This window comes from Nyctereutes procyonoides, unplaced genomic scaffold (genome assembly GCF_905146905.1).
Source record: "Nyctereutes procyonoides isolate TBG_1078 unplaced genomic scaffold, NYPRO_anot_genome, whole genome shotgun sequence".
Classification (NCBI taxonomy): Eukaryota; Metazoa; Chordata; class Mammalia; order Carnivora; family Canidae; genus Nyctereutes; species Nyctereutes procyonoides.
In genome coordinates this window covers 1,802,790-1,821,105 of record NW_026575141.1, presented here as the reverse complement: position 1 = coordinate 1,821,105, position 18,316 = coordinate 1,802,790, and the positions used below count along the sequence as shown (strand labels likewise).

The 18,316-nt window shown below is 36.9% G+C and overlaps 1 protein-coding gene across 1 annotated transcript in view; it reads right to left on the bottom strand.

Annotated features, from left to right (window-relative positions):
* The window catches only part of CHCHD3 (coiled-coil-helix-coiled-coil-helix domain containing 3), a 276,896-nt gene that overhangs the window by 219,600 nt on the left and 38,980 nt on the right, over positions 1–18,316 (bottom strand). Inside the window, exon 3 of the mRNA XM_055307617.1 lies at positions 1,133–1,214. Coding sequence (XP_055163592.1) covers positions 1,133–1,214 — 82 coding nt within the window. The remainder of the gene's footprint in view (positions 1–1,132; positions 1,215–18,316) is intronic.

The window sequence follows — 18,316 nt, the reverse complement described above, 5'->3', positions numbered from 1 at the left end:
ATATACTAAGCATCTACACGTGGTAGGCATGTGCCTAGTATTCACAGTAGAAAGACATTCACATGATTATATAATAAAACTCTGCTATATGCAAATTCCAGAAGTAACACAGATGGGAAGCACTTGACTGTATCTTGGATCAAAATGTATTCACATATTTTTATAAGTATATACTTTAAATCTTTAAAAGTAGTATTTTTTACCAAAAAAAAAATATTATCATGCTGTTTTGAACATTGCTTTTCTTCAATTTATGGCTTTTCCACATCCTTCTGAATCAGCACATAAGGAACCACTTGACTGTCTGATATTCCATTGTAGGCATGTATCATAATTCATTCAGCCAGTCCCCATAATGGGCAACCATTCCAGTTTTCTATTATTACAAAAACACTTCAGAGAACATTCTTTCAGCTGTAAGTAGTAGTATTAGTAATGACAATAATTGCATTGATGTACAAAAGAATAAAATGTTCAAGAATAGAACAGAACTATGGAGGATCTTATTTTTCAACCTTACATATCTCTGCAATGTCTTCAGCTTTTTTAAGTGAGGACATTACTAACTGGTGCTATATGTTAATATGGACTCATATGACATTTCACTGTAAGCAACAATATTGTAAGCCTTAACACCCATTGTAGACTGTACAATTTTCGATCATAAAGACATCTGGTGAAAGAAACTAACTAGTCTAAGAAATGCCTGGAGAATCCTCAAGAACTACTTCTTACATACTAAGAAAGTTCTCAGTAATCATACACCTAAGAACCACACAAGAGATATAATGGTCATAATCCAGGGGCACCTGAGCGGCTCAAGGGTTGAGCATCTGCCTTCAGTTCAGGTCGTGATCCTGCGGTCCTGGGATCGAGTCCCACATCAGGCCTGCTTCTCCCTCTGCCTGTGTCTCTACCTCTCTCTCTGTGGGTCTCTCATGAATAAATAAATAAAATCTTTAAAAAAAAAAAAAGCACAATCCAAAACTGAAAATGGCCACATTCATATACTCAACACATTCTGAAGTTCAGCCAAACACAATACTGGGTCTTATTACAATCATTCTCCAAAGGTGTTTCATAATTATGACCAAAGTCCACCAAAATCTGTCTCCGATACCACAAAACTCACCGTTTCTGGTTTTCAGACTCTTTCCTGGCTTGCTCCAGTGCCAGCTCCTCAGCTACTCTTCTCTTCAATTCTTCATCAGAAACTAGGATATAGAAAGAGTGGGAGGAGATTAAAATCAGTGATTTCTTAAATACAGAAGCAAGAAAATACTCCAGAAAACAAAGCTGAGACTGGATCTTAATGGGCAAAGTTCTGCCAGCTGGTCAGTCTCCTTGGAACTACCCAAGCACTGCAGAAAAGACCAATTAGTGCACTTCATGAGTAATTTAATCAAAAGGTCCCTGGTGACCTAGAAATTTCCACACCTGCCAAAATGTATAATAAACTCAAGGAGCTGCTTACTGCCCAGTGGGGACTGAGCCATTAAGTACAAATTCTTTAAAATGATGTCCTATCATTAAAGTCTGACAATCACATATAAGGGGAGGAGATGCTGTAAGAAAGGGACTTCAGACAGGAAAATGACACTGAACTATTCTCATTTTGATAATTAAACATTTCAAAAAACATTTTTTTAAATAGGCTCCACACCCAGCATGGGACTTGAACTCACAACCCTGAGATCAAGACCTGAGCCAAAGATCAAGAGTTAGACACTTAACCGACTGAGCCACCCAGGTGCCTCATATAATTACTTTAAAAAATCATTTGTGACAGGAAGAAAATCAATTGTATTTACATTCATTTTTCCATAATTTATGAAAAAAGGCATTTATGATTTATGAAAATTTTAAAGCCATATATTTTGGAAAATATATCATTCAATGTCAAGTGCCAACAATTGGAGAGAAACACAGAAAAGTGCTGACAGCTGGAGCTTTCTAAATACCTGGTGACTTGATTTGAAACATCTGGTCTTTCCAATTGGAAGATGTTGTATGATATGTTTTGTAAAGATTCTTACAGCAAATAAAATAGACAAATTTTATATGTTCCTTAAGAGTCTTCCATAAAAAATAAGCAGAGACTATCTCCATTGTGCTAGAAACTCACCACCTAAAATCATGATGAAGAAAGCACCAGAAAAGCTTGGGAGAATCTATGAATACACACAGGACTTCAAATGGTGAAGTCTATGAGGTGGAAAACCAGCAGGACACTTTATTTGATGATCTCCACATTAAAGTGCCGTGCTTCAGGGCATATGCAAAAACTGAATTACAACAAGGTATTTTAAAATTTAGCTGACACTGGACAATAACAATGAAGATATGGGAAAAGTCATAAGGACATGTTCTCTTACGTGTGGGATTATCAGAAAACAACAATAGAACCAAAGGACACCATCAAGGTGAAAAGACAAACCCATGGAATGGGAGAAAATACTGGCAAAGATACAAGACTTGTATCCAGAATACACAAACAAAAAGACAACAAAATTAAAAATGGGCAAAGGACGGAAACAGGCATTTCTCTAAAAAAAGATAATACAAGTTGCCAATAAGCACATGAAACATGGGTCAACAGCACCCATCATCAGGGAAATACAAATCAAAACCACAATGATACTCCAATTCAAACCCAGTGTAATCAAAAAGACAAGCAATAATTAACAAGTGCTGGTGAGAATGTGAAGAAATTGGAACCTTGATACATTGCTGGTGGGAATGTAAAATGAAGTGGCCACCACAGAAAACACTCTGGCAGTTCCTCAAAACGCTAAACACAGTTGCCATGTGATCTAGCAATTCTACACCCTGGCACTGTATATACTCAAGAGAACTGAAAATATTTACAGCAGCATTATTCACAATATTCCAAAAGTGAAAACAACCTAAATGCCTATCCACTGATGAATGAGATAAAAATGTATATCCATCGCGATAAAGCTGTAAAACAATAAAAATAATATAAAAACAGAATAATGGACAAGGAATTAGAGAAAGGAATAAATACTAGTTGAGATCTAATCCCAGCATGGCCATCAACAACCTGGAGGACCTTGGAGGGAAGTTCCTAGCTTCTCTGTACAGTTTTCTGCAAAAGGCTGTTCTGCTATGGACATTCTCCAGGGTCCCTTTGAACGATACACTATGCTGCTGTTTGGCATCTCTCCTACTTCACAGTCTATATAAGATGAGAAAGATACAAGTCTCAGCTTTGAAAAGGTCACATAAAATCAAGAAAAAAAAAAAAGCTAGAACAGAGAATTCTGTCTGCATTCAGGCAAATCTTAAAGCTTTTTTCAGTATTAAAGATTTAAAATAATACAAACGCCAGCAGAGAAATTCAGACAGGGTAGCCCGGGTGGCTCAGAGGTTTAGCGCCGTCTTCAGCCCAGGGCCTGATCCTGGAGACCCAGGAATGAGTCCACATCAGGGTCCCTTCATGGAGCCTGCTTCTCCCTCCCTCTCTCTCTCTCTCTGTCCCTCATGAATAAATAAATAAAATTTAAAAAAAAAGAAAGAAAAAGAAATTCACAGACAGTAATAGCTCAGCAAAGATCCGAATGGTCTTTGCTTTTCCATCAGCTAGACTTTGGATCAATCAGGTAACCTACCCAAGTTCTGATTTTCTCATGCAAAACCAGGATCTGCTGGGTTACATGGGGGTCAGCTGGCTATGAAGTTCTAGACTATGCACTCTACAAAGTGATAATTTTCACCTTTTCAGCTACCTCTCATAAACAAGCAAAACATCACACTACATTTTTTCAAGTTGCTCACAGCTGGTAACTCTAATTAGTAGCAAACATTGAACAAATATTTAACCCAACTGATACTACACAAACTATAGTCTTTAAGTTTCCCATACCAGTTAGAATCTACAGAGTGAGGCTGATATGTATAATCAGACCGCTTCCCCCTGGATTTTTTTCAGATCACCACAGCAACATTTTTCTCAGGCAAAATTCAATCAAAATCTCAATCACAATTCAAATGAATTTCATTCAAACTATTAAAACTAGGCTTCGGTGAGAGCATACCAGCTCTGAGTATGCAGCAATGGGATCTGTTTTTTCAGTGAGCTGGTAACTCCATGTCTTCATAGTGCATTTTATGTCGCTTCTTTAGGGGCTTCCTACTACGGGAAAAGCCAAAATTAGCAGAGAGCTTTTTATGAAGACGTGATAAACCTAAAATGGAACAGTAAGGTCTCCATTACCAAATGGTGACCAGTTGGGAAGTTAGGAAGGAAGCCATGAAGGAGGGACTGCAAAGAAGGAAATGTAGCTTCAAGGCCTGTCCTCTTTCTCTATACCATCCTGCCTATTCTATCAGCCCCACCACCTGCCCAGTGAGGTGTGAAACAATGGTGCTGTCATCTAGGTAGGCCACAAGGAAGAGAAGTGGGAGTGAGAAAGCACCAGCCATGCAAAGGGCCAGAAACTCTTGAGGCCACTGAAAAAGACATGCCCCAGGGACTGATTGACATCACTTTTGGTCAGTAAAGAGACCAAAGCACAGCTGTCTTTCTAATGCCCTAGCTATTCCTGGAAAAGAAAAACGAAAAAAAAAAAAAAAATTTACAATTTTGGGTCACAGCTGAAAAAGGAATTACCTTAGCTACAAGCGAGAATTTAAAATAACAAAAGATAAAACATGACCTAGCATAAAGAGCCTAAAATCTAAAATAGCAAATCAAAGCCCAGGCAGAAAAATAAACCAGTATAGTAATGGGTTTTGAGCAAATCTAAGTTTCATGTTATTTGTTTTTAAATCAATAGAATACAGAAAGCAACAATACATTATTTCTTCCGATGGGTCTGGTCCAAAGCACAGAAGGAAAAAGATATACCATTTGGAGACCACTATTTAAAATGGCCTTTCTGAAAACACTCTTTTCAGCTCTCAGGATCTGAACATTTTCTCAAATAAAACTGTTATTAAATTAAAAGGTCAGTGTTTCAGGATGGACTACTTTCAGAGAAGCTCAGGAAAGGCCAACCTTGCCTATTAGCACAGTGAGTTTCCAAGAAGATCTTTAGGGACTGGCAAAGTTTGTGAAATGAGAAAAAGTAAAAAAAAGAAATGTTCAAGCCATATAAATCAGATTTGCCATGGAAATCTGCAAACCTATTTCAAGCCCAGTAAGTATGGTTCACAGCTTTTACATACATACAACACTTTCCTTTTAAAATGTGTTAAGACAAAAGGGTATTTTCTTCACATACTTGAATCCCGTACTTTTAAAAATCTTCACAAAAATCATTTTATTGTCTTTCTCAATGGCAAATGTATCTTAATGTACATAAATACTGGCATTTTCTCAATTAGTTGTAGATAACACAACACTCCAGAACATGGAAGAAAAAATAAGTATTTCAACTGCTTGGTTATATCAAGTCTGGCCTTGAATGCTTCCTTTAAAAACAATTATTGAAAATAACAAATACTTGTATGATTGAAAGCAGCTCCTAATTCCCAACAAAGTCATATTTGTTTTTAGTGTACAACATTCTAAACAAATGTTTTGGTTAATCCATTAATTCTTTACTAACTGCCTAGCAATCTTTTACTCCTCTTGGCTACGTTCTAAATTTCTAAGAATTTAAATTCTAAAGAAATTCTTTTTTTATTATTAGGATAAAATGCTGTTTTTATTGGCTTTATATGTTGGGGTTCTATCCAAGAGTTCATTTTTTTTATTTTCTTTAATTTAAATTCAATTTGCCAACATTTAGTATAACACCCAGTGCTCATCCTATCAAGTGCCTTCCTTAGTGCTCATCACCCAGTTACCCCAAATTCCTAAGAAATTCTAAGAATCTAAATTTCACATTTGGGTTCAGGGTTAGGTAAGAGGGGGTGGCCTGGGTGGCTCAGCGGTTTAGCACCACCTTCGGCCCAGGGCCTGATCCTGGAGACCTGGTAGCAAGTCCCTGCATGGAGCCTGCTTCTCCCTCTGCCTGTGTCTCTGCCTCTCTCTTTCTCTCTCTCTCTCTCTCTCTCTCTGTCTCTCATTAATAAATAAGTAAAATCAAAAAAAAAAAAAAAAAGAAACAAACAAACAAAAAACAAACAAACTCCTACTTATTAGAGATCCTAGTATTCTTAGGAATAGAATACCATGGTCTTAATTCTCAGAGAAAGTGCAGCATAAATTCATTATGCCTCACCTGCTTTCTGTGTTATAGGACTTGTGTCCAAATTCCATTTTCAAAAACTGGTTAAACCAGAGGAACACAGGGAAGGAAGAAGTGAGAAGAGAGATTCACTATATTCAAGATAGTTCCTTGAGTGGAGAACAGAAAGGATGGAAAAACATTATGAATGCCACATCACCTATGAAAAAACAAAAAACTGACACTGCAACTATGATTCAAGATTTATATACACTCCCTGAACCTCAAGGGATGTTATCAACGTCCTTTGTAACATGGACATGACCATGACTTTCCCTTCTCATTTTCTTTGCAATATCCTCACACTATAATTCCCTCCTCAATTACAGTATTTCTTAAACAATCTCTAAAGTTACTTAATAAAAGTGATGGCTTACCTCTTAGCAAAATGTCAGGTCCTCTGGGATTTTTTCTTTACTCCATTTCTCTTTCTGGTTTTACCATTTGCTGATACATGTCATGTCCAATTTTATAAAGCCTATTATTTTCATACGCTAATTTAAAAACCCTGAAGAGAAACTATGAAAATCTATTCTAAGAGGGACATATATATACCTAAGTGCATAACACAAGCAGCAGACTTTAGAGAACGGCAGAGCCTCTGCCAGGATTGAGACAGCTGAGCCACAACTTATACCATAAGACATAATCAAATTAAACTTTCAGCTTCATAGAAACAGAATTTCAATAAATTCATTAATACAAAATGGGCACTGATTGTTTTAAATAGAATAATGGAAGCATCCATTCACTCAATGAAATAAGCACACAGTATATTAGAACTCAATGACTCACAGCATGGGTTGCAGGACAAATCCTGTCCCACTCCTTATCTTATAAAAGATACAGTGTTTGATTGGGAGAAGAGTCGAAAGATGACGAGGATAAATCTCTTAGGCTACAAAGAAACATGTAACAGTTTGCCATTATCCATTTGTGGCACCATTTACTTGAGACAAACCTGATTTAAACACACACACACACACACACACACACACACACACAGGAGTATATTAAGTATGATGTTCATCTGACAGTTAACATTCACTATCACCCAAGGATAATGTATCTTAAGACTTCCTCCAAAAAAATAAACAAACACCGCCGTCTGTCAAGATACCTGGCAGAGTAATTGAGGCTACCTATATGTTACAGTTAATGACAGTGTTGGAATGAAATCCTTAAAGGCACATTCAAAACCATAAATATTGACTCAGAAGGCACAGTGGTACAGGGTATGGCAATCCAAACATTAGCAGCATCAAGTTAATGGTTTATTTCATTGTATTACTGCTCCATCATGATTTTATACTTTTGTAAATTTCTGATTGAAATGGCATAATATGCAAATAATGTCCATTTTATTGTTTGCTTCACACCCAGCACTCACGGAAAGCAGCTCCACGTTCCATTCTATGGGAAAACACACATCAATACCAGTCCGCAGAAGCTGTAGAGCAACAGACAAGCTCATCAGTCACATGCTACAGTTTCTACATTTTTAAGTAGATAATTCATAAAACCAGTATTGAGAATCAGATACATCTAGTATTTCATGTCTCAATATCCTGAATAATAGTGGCAAGACCCCACAAAGCCTCAAGGAAAATAAGATCTATAATTTAAATTAAAACATAATAATTACCTCTGGATATTGCTTTTTGATGCATAGCTTAATTTTTTTTTGTTTCATAAATGGACGTGTTTAGTTCACTGGGGATAAAACTATAAATTAAACAGCATTAAATCTTCAATCCGAAATAAAGCATCAAAACCACCCAAACCTGTTTCCCTTTCATTTCAGTAGTCCTTTGTGTGGCCATACTCAAACATTTCTTTGAAAAGACCCGTGAAATGCACAGAAGATCAAGCTGGAAATGAAGGGGGTTCCCAATTAGTCCAGGCTTTGCCATAACTGGTTTTTGTGATTTTCCTCAAAAACACATGACTGCTCTAGGCCATGGTTAGTTCATCTGTAAACCTGAGGGCTGAAACCATAAAATCTCTAACCGCCCCTCCTCTGAAATACAGCCGTGTTAAATGGGAACCCACGGGATAGAATTCATGCTTGAGCCCCCAAATTCCCTAAAAGCCCACTAAATAAAGGTAAAGGATGGGATGCCTGGGTGGCTCAGTGGCTGAGCGCCTGCCTTAGGGCCCAGGGTGTGATTCTGGAGTCCCAGGATCGAGTCCCATGTCAGGCTCCCTGCATGGAGCCTGCTCCCCACTCTGTGTGTCTCTCATGAATAAATAAATAAAATCTTTTTTAAAAATAAAATAAATAAAGGTAAAGGAATAAAACAGTAGATCACTGACAACATATATGGTCAGTTGGTCAGTTGCTTGAAGTGACGCTGCTCATTTGAAGACTCTATCAGATACCCACCCAGCAAATGACCAAAAACAGCCTCTAGGCTTCACAGGCAAAGCAAAAACAAAAGAGGGAGAGGTAATGGGGGAAGGAACAATACTGTACAGGCGGTGCTAGGCATACAGACATTCAATAAAGAAATATAAACTGATTTGTAGAATCAAACATCAGTTGTTACATAAGTCATCAACTTTTGAGGTAGCTTGGGAAGATTTAGAAGGAATATAGATACTGTAAAATCACATACAATATAAATAAAAAGTTTAACGGCTACTCAAAAAAAGAAATCCAAGACAAGTGTCCCTCCCTTCCCTATCATCTCTCCACACACCAGGGCCACCGGGTTTCTGCTCCCAAACACTCCTTCCAGAAAATCTGGAGCCAGGGTGCCAGGGTGGCTCCATCAGTTGAGCCTCTAATTCTTGGTTTCAGCTCAGGTCATGATCTCTAGGTTGTAGGATCAAGCCACATGTCCAGCTTGGCACTCAATAGGGAATCTCCTTCTCTCCCTCTGCCCCTCCGCCCCCCAATTGCTCGCCCTCACCCTCTCTCTTCTCTAATAAATAAATCTTTAAAAAAGGAAAAAATCTAGATCCACCACTACAGACACATAGTATTTATAAAGGAGAGAAGGATGGGTATTCATTATAAGCTTACGGTTTCAATGTTTAAGCTCTCCTACGGTCAATCATACGAACTTATTTTTAATTATTTTCTTCCAAATCAAGTGACCTCTAGAAATAACACAAACTAGGGAAATCAATCAATTCACTGGGTAGTAAATTCTCTTAGACTTAATCCTATGCCAGGCCTTAAAAGAGATGAAGGCATATGGTCCCTACCATTAGAGATTGTAGTCTGAGTTAGTAATATTGTGCTCTTGAGGTTTAATATTAAGAAATCTTGGGGGGGATCCCTGGGTGGCTCAGCGGTTTGGCGTCTGCCTTTGGCCCAGGGCGCGATCCTGGAGTCCCGGGATCAAGTCCCACGTCAGGCTCCTGGCATGGAGCCTGCTCCTGTGTCTCTGTCTCTGTCTCTGTCTCTCTCTCTCTATCATAAATAAATAAATAAAATCTTTAAAAAAAAAAAAAAAAGAAATCTTGGGATGTCTGGGATGTCTGGGTGGCTCAGCGGTTGAGCATCTGCCTTCGGCTCAGGGCGTGGTCCTGGAGTTCCGGGATCAAGTCCCACATCCAGCTGACTCTATGGAGCCTGCTTCTGTCTGCCTGTGTCTCTGCCTCTCTCTCTGTGTGTCTCTTATGAATAAATAAATAAAATCTTAAAAAAAAAAATCTTACCAAGGCTGGCTGTAGTAACGGAGTGCTCCATGAAGGAGATGGGACATGAGCAAGGACCTACATTACAGATGGAAAGGAACCCCACCACCAAAGCTTGTTTGTAAGAATTAAAAATAGAAAGGTAAATTATGCTTAATTGTGAGGAGCCTTGAAAACCAATAAGTTGGATAAGAAATGTTAAGAAATAGAGCACCATGAATAGTTTTTAAAATATGGAAATAATGCAATGAAACGGGGTGTTACAGGAAATTTATTCTGACACAGGTTTGCAGATAAATAGGACAGGGAAACCATAAGGCAACAGATGAGTGGTTCTCAAAGTGTAGCCTCATCTCCCATGCCAACTCTCTCCCTTGCAGCCAGAGCAGCAGGAACCTGTTAGAGATGAAATATTTCAGCTCCACCCCAGACCTATAAATCAAAAACCCTGGGGGTGGGACCCAATCTGTGTTAATAAACCTCTTATTAACCATCAGGTGATCCTGATGGTCACTCAAATTTGAGACAGTGGCTTGGGGTGATGAACACTTGAGCTTAAGGTACTGGCAGTAAAGACACCATGTAAGATATAAGAACTCTTGTAGGAAAAACTGATCCTCTGTGACTAAGAGAAGAAAGAGAAAGAAGTCAAAGGTGCCAAAAAATGCCCAGATGCCAGAAAATGAATACCCATGATGGTCAATTAAGAAAGAGAGGCTGTTTGGGCAAGAAAGATAATGAGTTCCATTTCAGACATAGTCAATTGAAAGTAATGGTACAATCACCACATGGAATTGTAGGCAATTAGATATTTGAACCTGGCATTCAGATTTGATTTGTGACTTGGCTAGAAACGCTGATTTGGGAATGACTATTACAGATCCGAGCTCAGGGAATTCTGGGAAAAAATTGTGTAAAGAGAAAAAGTAGAAGGCTTTTAAAAGAATAGGTAAACCAGTGGTTTTCACCCTTAACAGAAGAAGGAGGGGAGTGAAAGAAGAATCACCACCACTAGGGGCAAAGAAGAAATGGAACGGAAAAGAAGAAATGAACCAAGATACCGTGTGCACAAATAATTAAGAAATGACATCTCATGCACCATATTCCAGGAGCTGGCAGTAGTTGGTTGGAGTGCTGGACGTACGAGGACTCCATGGCCAATTCCAGGTTCAGTGAATTACAGTCTACCCTGGGCACTGGAGGAAAATCTGGCAGGACAGCTAATAGTTACCTAGCATCCCATAGAGTGCATGGAAATCGGATAGTGTGGGCATCAGGAATCAGTGGGAAGAGATCAAGAGGGCACCACTTACTGGCCTCTCTTCAACAAGTTTAGAAATAAAACAAAAACAAGGTGAACAATTTATAAATAAAAGATGACTTCCAAAATAAATAAAATCTTTAAAAAAAAAAGATGACTTCCACAAAAAGTGGCAATCTTGCATGTTTGAAGGACAGCCGTAATGAATAATCTGTAACTAAATTGTTAGAGATTGATGAATGCTAGTTGTTGTTTCTCAAGAGTAACTTAGAGAATACAACGTATGCATTACTCCTAAGGACCTGGTTGTTTAATGTACAGTAATGAAGACCAAGTAAAATTTATGTGTTATATTCCTGTCCACTTTCCTCATTCCCACCCTGTGGCAAGGTTCATAGCACAATTTTTATTTTTTTTTATTTTTTTTAATTTTTATTTATTTATGATAGTCACAGAGAGAGAGAGAGAGAGAGAGAGAGAGGCAGAGACACAGGCAGAGGGAGAAGCAGGCTCCATGCACCGGGAGCCGGACGTGGGATTCAACCCCGGGTCTCCAGGATCGCGCCCTGGGCCAAAGGCAGGCGCTAAACCGCTGCGCCACCGAGGGATCCCCATAGCACAATTTTTAAAGTATATTTTATAACAGTGAAACAGAGTGGACAAGCCCACTTCATGTGCCAAAAAGCTTTAACCAAGACTAATGTCCTTCCCTAAATAATTTGCTTTGGTAAATATAAAGCCAAATACCACTCCAATACTTAGATTCATAAATCAATCTTCCCTTTTCCTGTTGTTATGAATGTGTACTTTTTAGCAAAAAAATGTATTTAATTCAAAAATCCATTAATCACTAATAAAATAAGTGATTATAAGACAACAAATAAAATAATAAATGAGGTATTTAATTCTTTGAACTCTGACCAACATTATTTTCTAAGGGAGTCTTTAAATTTATCTTTGCATGTAATCAAAGCTCAAGAAAAGCAGAAGACTCAAAAGCCTGAAAGTAAAAATCTGCCTTCTAATCCACCCAACTTCCTACAGCTCTGGGGAATGTCCACTGATCCCAATCGGGAGACTTCTCTTCTCTTGAATGAAAATAAAATTTTTGACCCAATTATGTCCCTTTTGAGGGCCTTCTTTTTGAGAAGGAAGAAAGCTGCAGTCTTATTTTAGATACTGGCCCACAACTAAACAGTAGAAACAGTAAGGGATCACAGACAGACTAGCCCATCAAGTGTGAGATGGCAAAAAGGGCCTATTTAACACGCAAGCTAACCACTACAGAACAATGGGCTCTCCTGGGTAGTTTTTTTATAAAGCAATTCAGATTTAAAACCCATGCTTAATTCATATTTTATTTATGGTACTTCAAATATATTAAAACTGTGAGACAGCATAATACACATTGGTATTACATTTTTCATTAAACTATAGTGCGATATTCTGAGCTTTGTTTTTTCTATTTAATTCACATTGTGATAACTAGATCAGCCTCTTTTTTGAAGTAAAATTATATCTATAGCCCTGTTATTTTTTTTTCCTCATCTAAAGTAACAAATCTCCACTTATGTTCAGAAAACAGAACTTCAGTGTAGTCATCACATCTAGTAAAGCAAAAATACTACTCTGTGAAGCATTAGGAAGCTGTGAATCAGCTGATCACTGCTGATTTCATCATCTTTAGGACACAAAACTCTGGGGACATCTGGGTGGCTCAGTCAGTTGAGCCTCCAACTCCTGATTTTGGCTCAGGTTGTGATCTTGACCCTCCTCTACCCCTCCTCTCATTCTCTCTCCCCACTTCAAAAAAAAAGACACACACACATATACACACACACAAAACCCTTGCAAAGGGATTTCAAGACCAAAGAAAGGCCTTGTCCTGGCTTTAAGTCCAAGAATGTACTTAACCTTTTCTCTAGAAGTAAGAATAATTACCCACAGTAAAGTTAGGCTGAGCAGATGACAATAGTAAAGACATATATTATGATTATATATTTATTATGATTATATATTCCTAACGATCCACAAATTTCCTCAATACCAGTGTTATAAAGAGAAAGGCAGTAGAACACTTTCTTTCAACATTTCACTGTTGTAACTTACACCAGGTAATATGTAAGGTTTCAGGATGTAAACCCTTTAGGATACCTGGGGCTATCCCAGATAATAATGAAAACAGGTGCTTCCTGAGACCAGTGGTTTTCACCCTTAACAGACACAACGCTACCTTCTTTCAGCAAACATTTTGTAATATGCCCTTTGCTATCCTAAAAACGGACAATAATTTGACACAAAGTTTTTAAACAATACCCCTAAGTGTTCTATTTGAAAACTATATAAAGAAACTAACTGTAATGAAATAATGATTTTGCACTACGTAAATACTCAAACTTAACCACACTAGATGTAATAACCTGAATATTGACCTTATATGTGAAGTCACCACAAATGCAACAGCTGTAATTACTGCTACATAGCAGCTGCATTCTTGGAAAATTCCATATACCTTAAAACCATGCAAAACAGACTATCTGCTTATATATTAAGTTCTGGGCTGTAAGTAAGTTTCAACTACATAAATTTCTGATGAGACAGAAAATTGAGGGCACAGGACAACTCTTCAAAGGACAGAACTATCCCGGGCATTGCAAAACCTCTAGATCCGTGCCCACTAAACACCAGGAGCTCCACTACAAATTTCTAAAATGCCTAACTGGGAGCAATACCGCCCCACCACTGAGCACCACTGTTTTAGACTGAGCTCAAATGTTCACTCTGATACAAGAAAAACATGGGAAGCCTAGCTACTTTATGGTTCCTATGACCATACCTAGTCGCAAATAATGCACTAACAGCAATATGGAGTTTTCAAACACAGATAAAAATTTGGAGGGAGCTGCCCCAAGTGCCCAAGTATTACTAGTTTCCTCTATCTCCATACTCCTTAAAATCACATTTGCCCAGTCCCATTCCTAACAGATCACCTTGATTTTCCTCAAGATACCAAAACCACTTTCTGCTAATCACCAGCTTGTCTATTTTTTTCTCCCCTGATGCCTCAAAATGAGTCCTACAAGGATGAGGGTTCCATTCAATGGAAATGGAAACAAAAATGTAGGTACAAATGGCAGCCTAAAGACTCCAGCTCACTGTTACAATACCTCAAGAATGCACCAGATACAAGGTGATACCCATCTACCCACAGACTGTTCTAATGTTTTCATTATTAAGCACTCACAGACATTTTCAGGTTAATACCTTTAAGAGAGTAATCTCCCAAACAGAACACACTTCCCATAAACACTGTCTACATCTGATGATTCTTGGCCAATTAAAACTCTATGTTTTATAAGTGACAATATCAGAATTAACACTGGACAAACAGTTCAATAGGCCCTATCAATTTTATATTCCAGGAAAATGAGAAAAGGATTTAAAGTTATTTGCTCTAAATTGACAAATAATAATTCACAGGGAGTCTTTCTTGATACTAAGGAAGTGAAGGTTTAATAAGGAATAATTTCTCTATAAACATCAAAAATAAATTAGCTTTCACTATAGCATATAATAGAAAACTATCTAGCATAAATTACAGGAAGACAGCTAGAATGAGTACAATCCAGATATATATGATACTTTAAAAGAAATGTATTTATGTCATTTTTAAGTACCTGCAGCAACTGGATCCAGTCTTTTAAAACATGTTACCAGGTAAAGGTTCCTAGAACTGTTCTTTTTTTTTTTTTATTAATTTTTATTTATTTATGATAGTCACAGAGAGAGAGAGAGAGAGGCAGAGACACAGGCAGAGGGAGAAGCAGGCTCCATGCACCGGGAGCCTGACGTGGGATTCGATCCCGGGTCTCCAGGATCACGCCCTGGGCCAAAGGCCAAACAGCTGCGCCACCCAGGGATCCCCCCTAGAACTGTTCTAACAAAATCAATAATTAGAATACCAATTTACTCTCTGTAAATAGCAATTTCTAATGTACATGACAATGTCATAAAATAATTTGCTAAGTAATCTGAGATCCTCTTACCAAACCTTCCCTCTCTTTCACCCCATCCCCCACCCTGTTAGTGTAAGTAAACATAAATCGTCTCTCATTTCATGACAAATTATCAATGAAATGAATCCAAATTAATTTGACTGCATGTTTTAAAATTTTTAAGAGGCTTTAACATATTTTAACTGTGATATATTTTAAACAGAATTTAACAGGAGAAAATAAGACATTACATATATCATATAAAAAGATTTTTAAAATAAGAGTATAAACTGTTCAGATTTAAATTTATATACATCTAAAACATGACTATGAAATAATGGGAATAGTATAACATCACACATGAAAGAACTCCATTTTAGTCATAACCATTGTGTTTGTGTCTCTACATTATAGGATTGGGAAATAGAGAAGCACATCATATTTGATTTCTCTGAAATGGACAGTAAAACAGAGCTCAATGAGAAGCACAGCAAATCTATTCTAATTAAAGAATCAGGTTTAAAGACACCTGTGTTCTCTTCCTGACTTTATCTTCTGTGACTTAAAATTCTTACCTATAAATTACCAATGAGGTTTCTCTTGAAGATAACACAAAGTAAACTAAGGAGGTATTTTAAGGACAATGATGAACATCATTACAAAAACAGAATGAAACTCTATTCAACTGAACCTCAGTTGATTGCTTAAGTCAGTGACTAAGAATTTTTCATCAGCTGTCCTTGATTACATGTTATCATTCATCATACCAGCATTTGATTTCTAAAATCCTGACTATTGTATAACAACATTTCATTGAGCCAACACTGTATTTCCCAAGAGACTACAACTTTTTCATCATACAGAAAAGATTATGTAATAATAAAAAAAAAAAACTGGAACAAACAGGGTTGCTGAAGGGGCTTGGGTAGGGGGACTGGTAGAAGGGGTGATGGGGATTAAGGGGGGGTGACAGGGATGTAAGGTGTTGTATGTAAATGACATATCACTAAATTTTACACCTGAACTAATATTATACTGTGTTAACTGGAATTTAAATAAAAACTTGAAAAAGGAAAAAAATTATGGTGTATCTGTCGTGAGAATTCAGGAACTGGCCTGATGTCAAGGCCCAATTACGTAAGTATGTTAGCTTTTGATCTCCAAGGTTCACGTATTTATTGTAAATGAATTTAATCTGACAGTAACAAGAATGAATTTTAATCTCTTCCATTGTCTTTGAATACTACCAAAGTCATGGATTATGATGGATGATGATGAGACTGAAAGGTAAAGTAAAATTGATGTTGACCAAGGCTTGTCTAAAAATTCATTTTCATGGCCCATTTAAGTGACTATTAAAAACAGGAAGGTCAGTAGCAATGGAAAAGATTTAGACAACAAGGAAAAGCAACATATATTTTATTTATAAAGCAATGAGAAACAGGGAAGCAAACTCAATATCCAAAAACAAGGAAATGGTCCACGAGTAATATAGAAGAGCCATATTATGAAATATGGTGTTAATATTAACAATGCTTCTAAAGAATCTTAATCCATGAAAAGATCCTCACAAATCAAGTAAAAAGGACAAGATATTAAAACTGATCACATTGTCTGGTCATATTATTTATTTGATCATTTTGTTTTGTACGTTATATGTCCAGTACTGAAAAAAGCATGAAGGAAACCATCACAAAGAAATACATACAAATATATGGTCTTGAATGATATATATAAATTGATAAAAATGATACCTTTGAATATAAGGGAATAGATCATTTTCTCTCTTTACATTTAATTGTAGTTTTTAAACGAAAACATATTTTTATTGCCTAGTCATTTAAAAAGTTGCTTTTAAAAAATGCTTGAAAAGACAGTAAATTCCAGTTTTCAAATGTACAAAATATATGTTTAGCAAAACATTCAAACCTCATTTATACCAAAAAAAAGTCAGCTGGGATTAAAGAGTCGAAAAGTGAGCACCACAAGATTTGAGAAAACAAAATTGGTTTTTGTTTTTTCCTTTACCCCACAGCCATCCTGCCTACACTCCATTATAATAGACTATGTGTTCTTAAAAGGCAAATTACTCAAAGAAAGTACAATCATACACCATTATTATAATACTGTTTGGGGGAGAATTTATAGCACGGTTTCTTATTGAGCTACCCAGAAGCATACCACGTGAGGGCTATTTGCTGAAGAGAACTTTTGTACTGAAAATGATGAGATTTAAAGTGTCTGAAAAAGAATATTTGATGGCCATATTAAATATAGGTAGAAAATGGGGTAGAGAGAGGCTTAGAAAGTCCAAATATTCTCTTTGCACTTCATTGTTTCAAGTAGCATTTAATGTTTTGTCTTCCATTTAGATTTTTCAATTGATAATACCAATGGTCCTGGTATGATGAATGATAACATGTAATCAAGGACAGCTGATGAAAAATTCTTAGTCACTGACTTAAGCAATCAACTGAGGTTAAGCTAAGTCAGATAAAAGGAATGAAAGATAGCCACTGATAGGATTTTCTACATCATGCAACAAATAACACACAATATAATGATAGTAAAGCTCTATGGAGATCCATTTCCTACATGCAGCAGTCACCACTATGGAGTCACTACACTTGGGGATGTTCTAGAAAATCACTCCATAAATTGTCCATTTTGGCTGTGAGGCAGACATAGAGTCCTATTTATTTTATTCCACAGAGGCATAGGCTAAAAGAAAATATAACTTCAACTATAAATTTAAACTATATTATATCTATCATTATATTCTTTGCTGCCACTAGCAAAATAAAACATTTAATGTTCTTTGCTTGCTGATTAGATTTATACTTAGTAGGAAATACATATCAAAATTTAGCCTTGCTTCCTTAAAATGGAATCTGACAACTTCTCACTGGGGTTTCATGGCTTGCAGCATCTCTAGTGAAAGCTATTATTTAATGTACCAAACTCCCTTTTTCCTTTTCTTAAAAAAGTTGCTTAGTACATGTACACATTACAATCACCGGCTAAGACAAAAAGGTTTTAAATATCTATTTGTAGGAATTGTATCTCAATAACAAACATCAAAACCATCACTCTTCACAAAGCTTTCAAAACAGAGTAGCAATGACAAATGACAGGACACTGTAACAGATACTATAGCTTTATCCTGAGTTTAATCTTCATCTTATTTATTTGGGTTTAAAGGAAAATCAGACTAA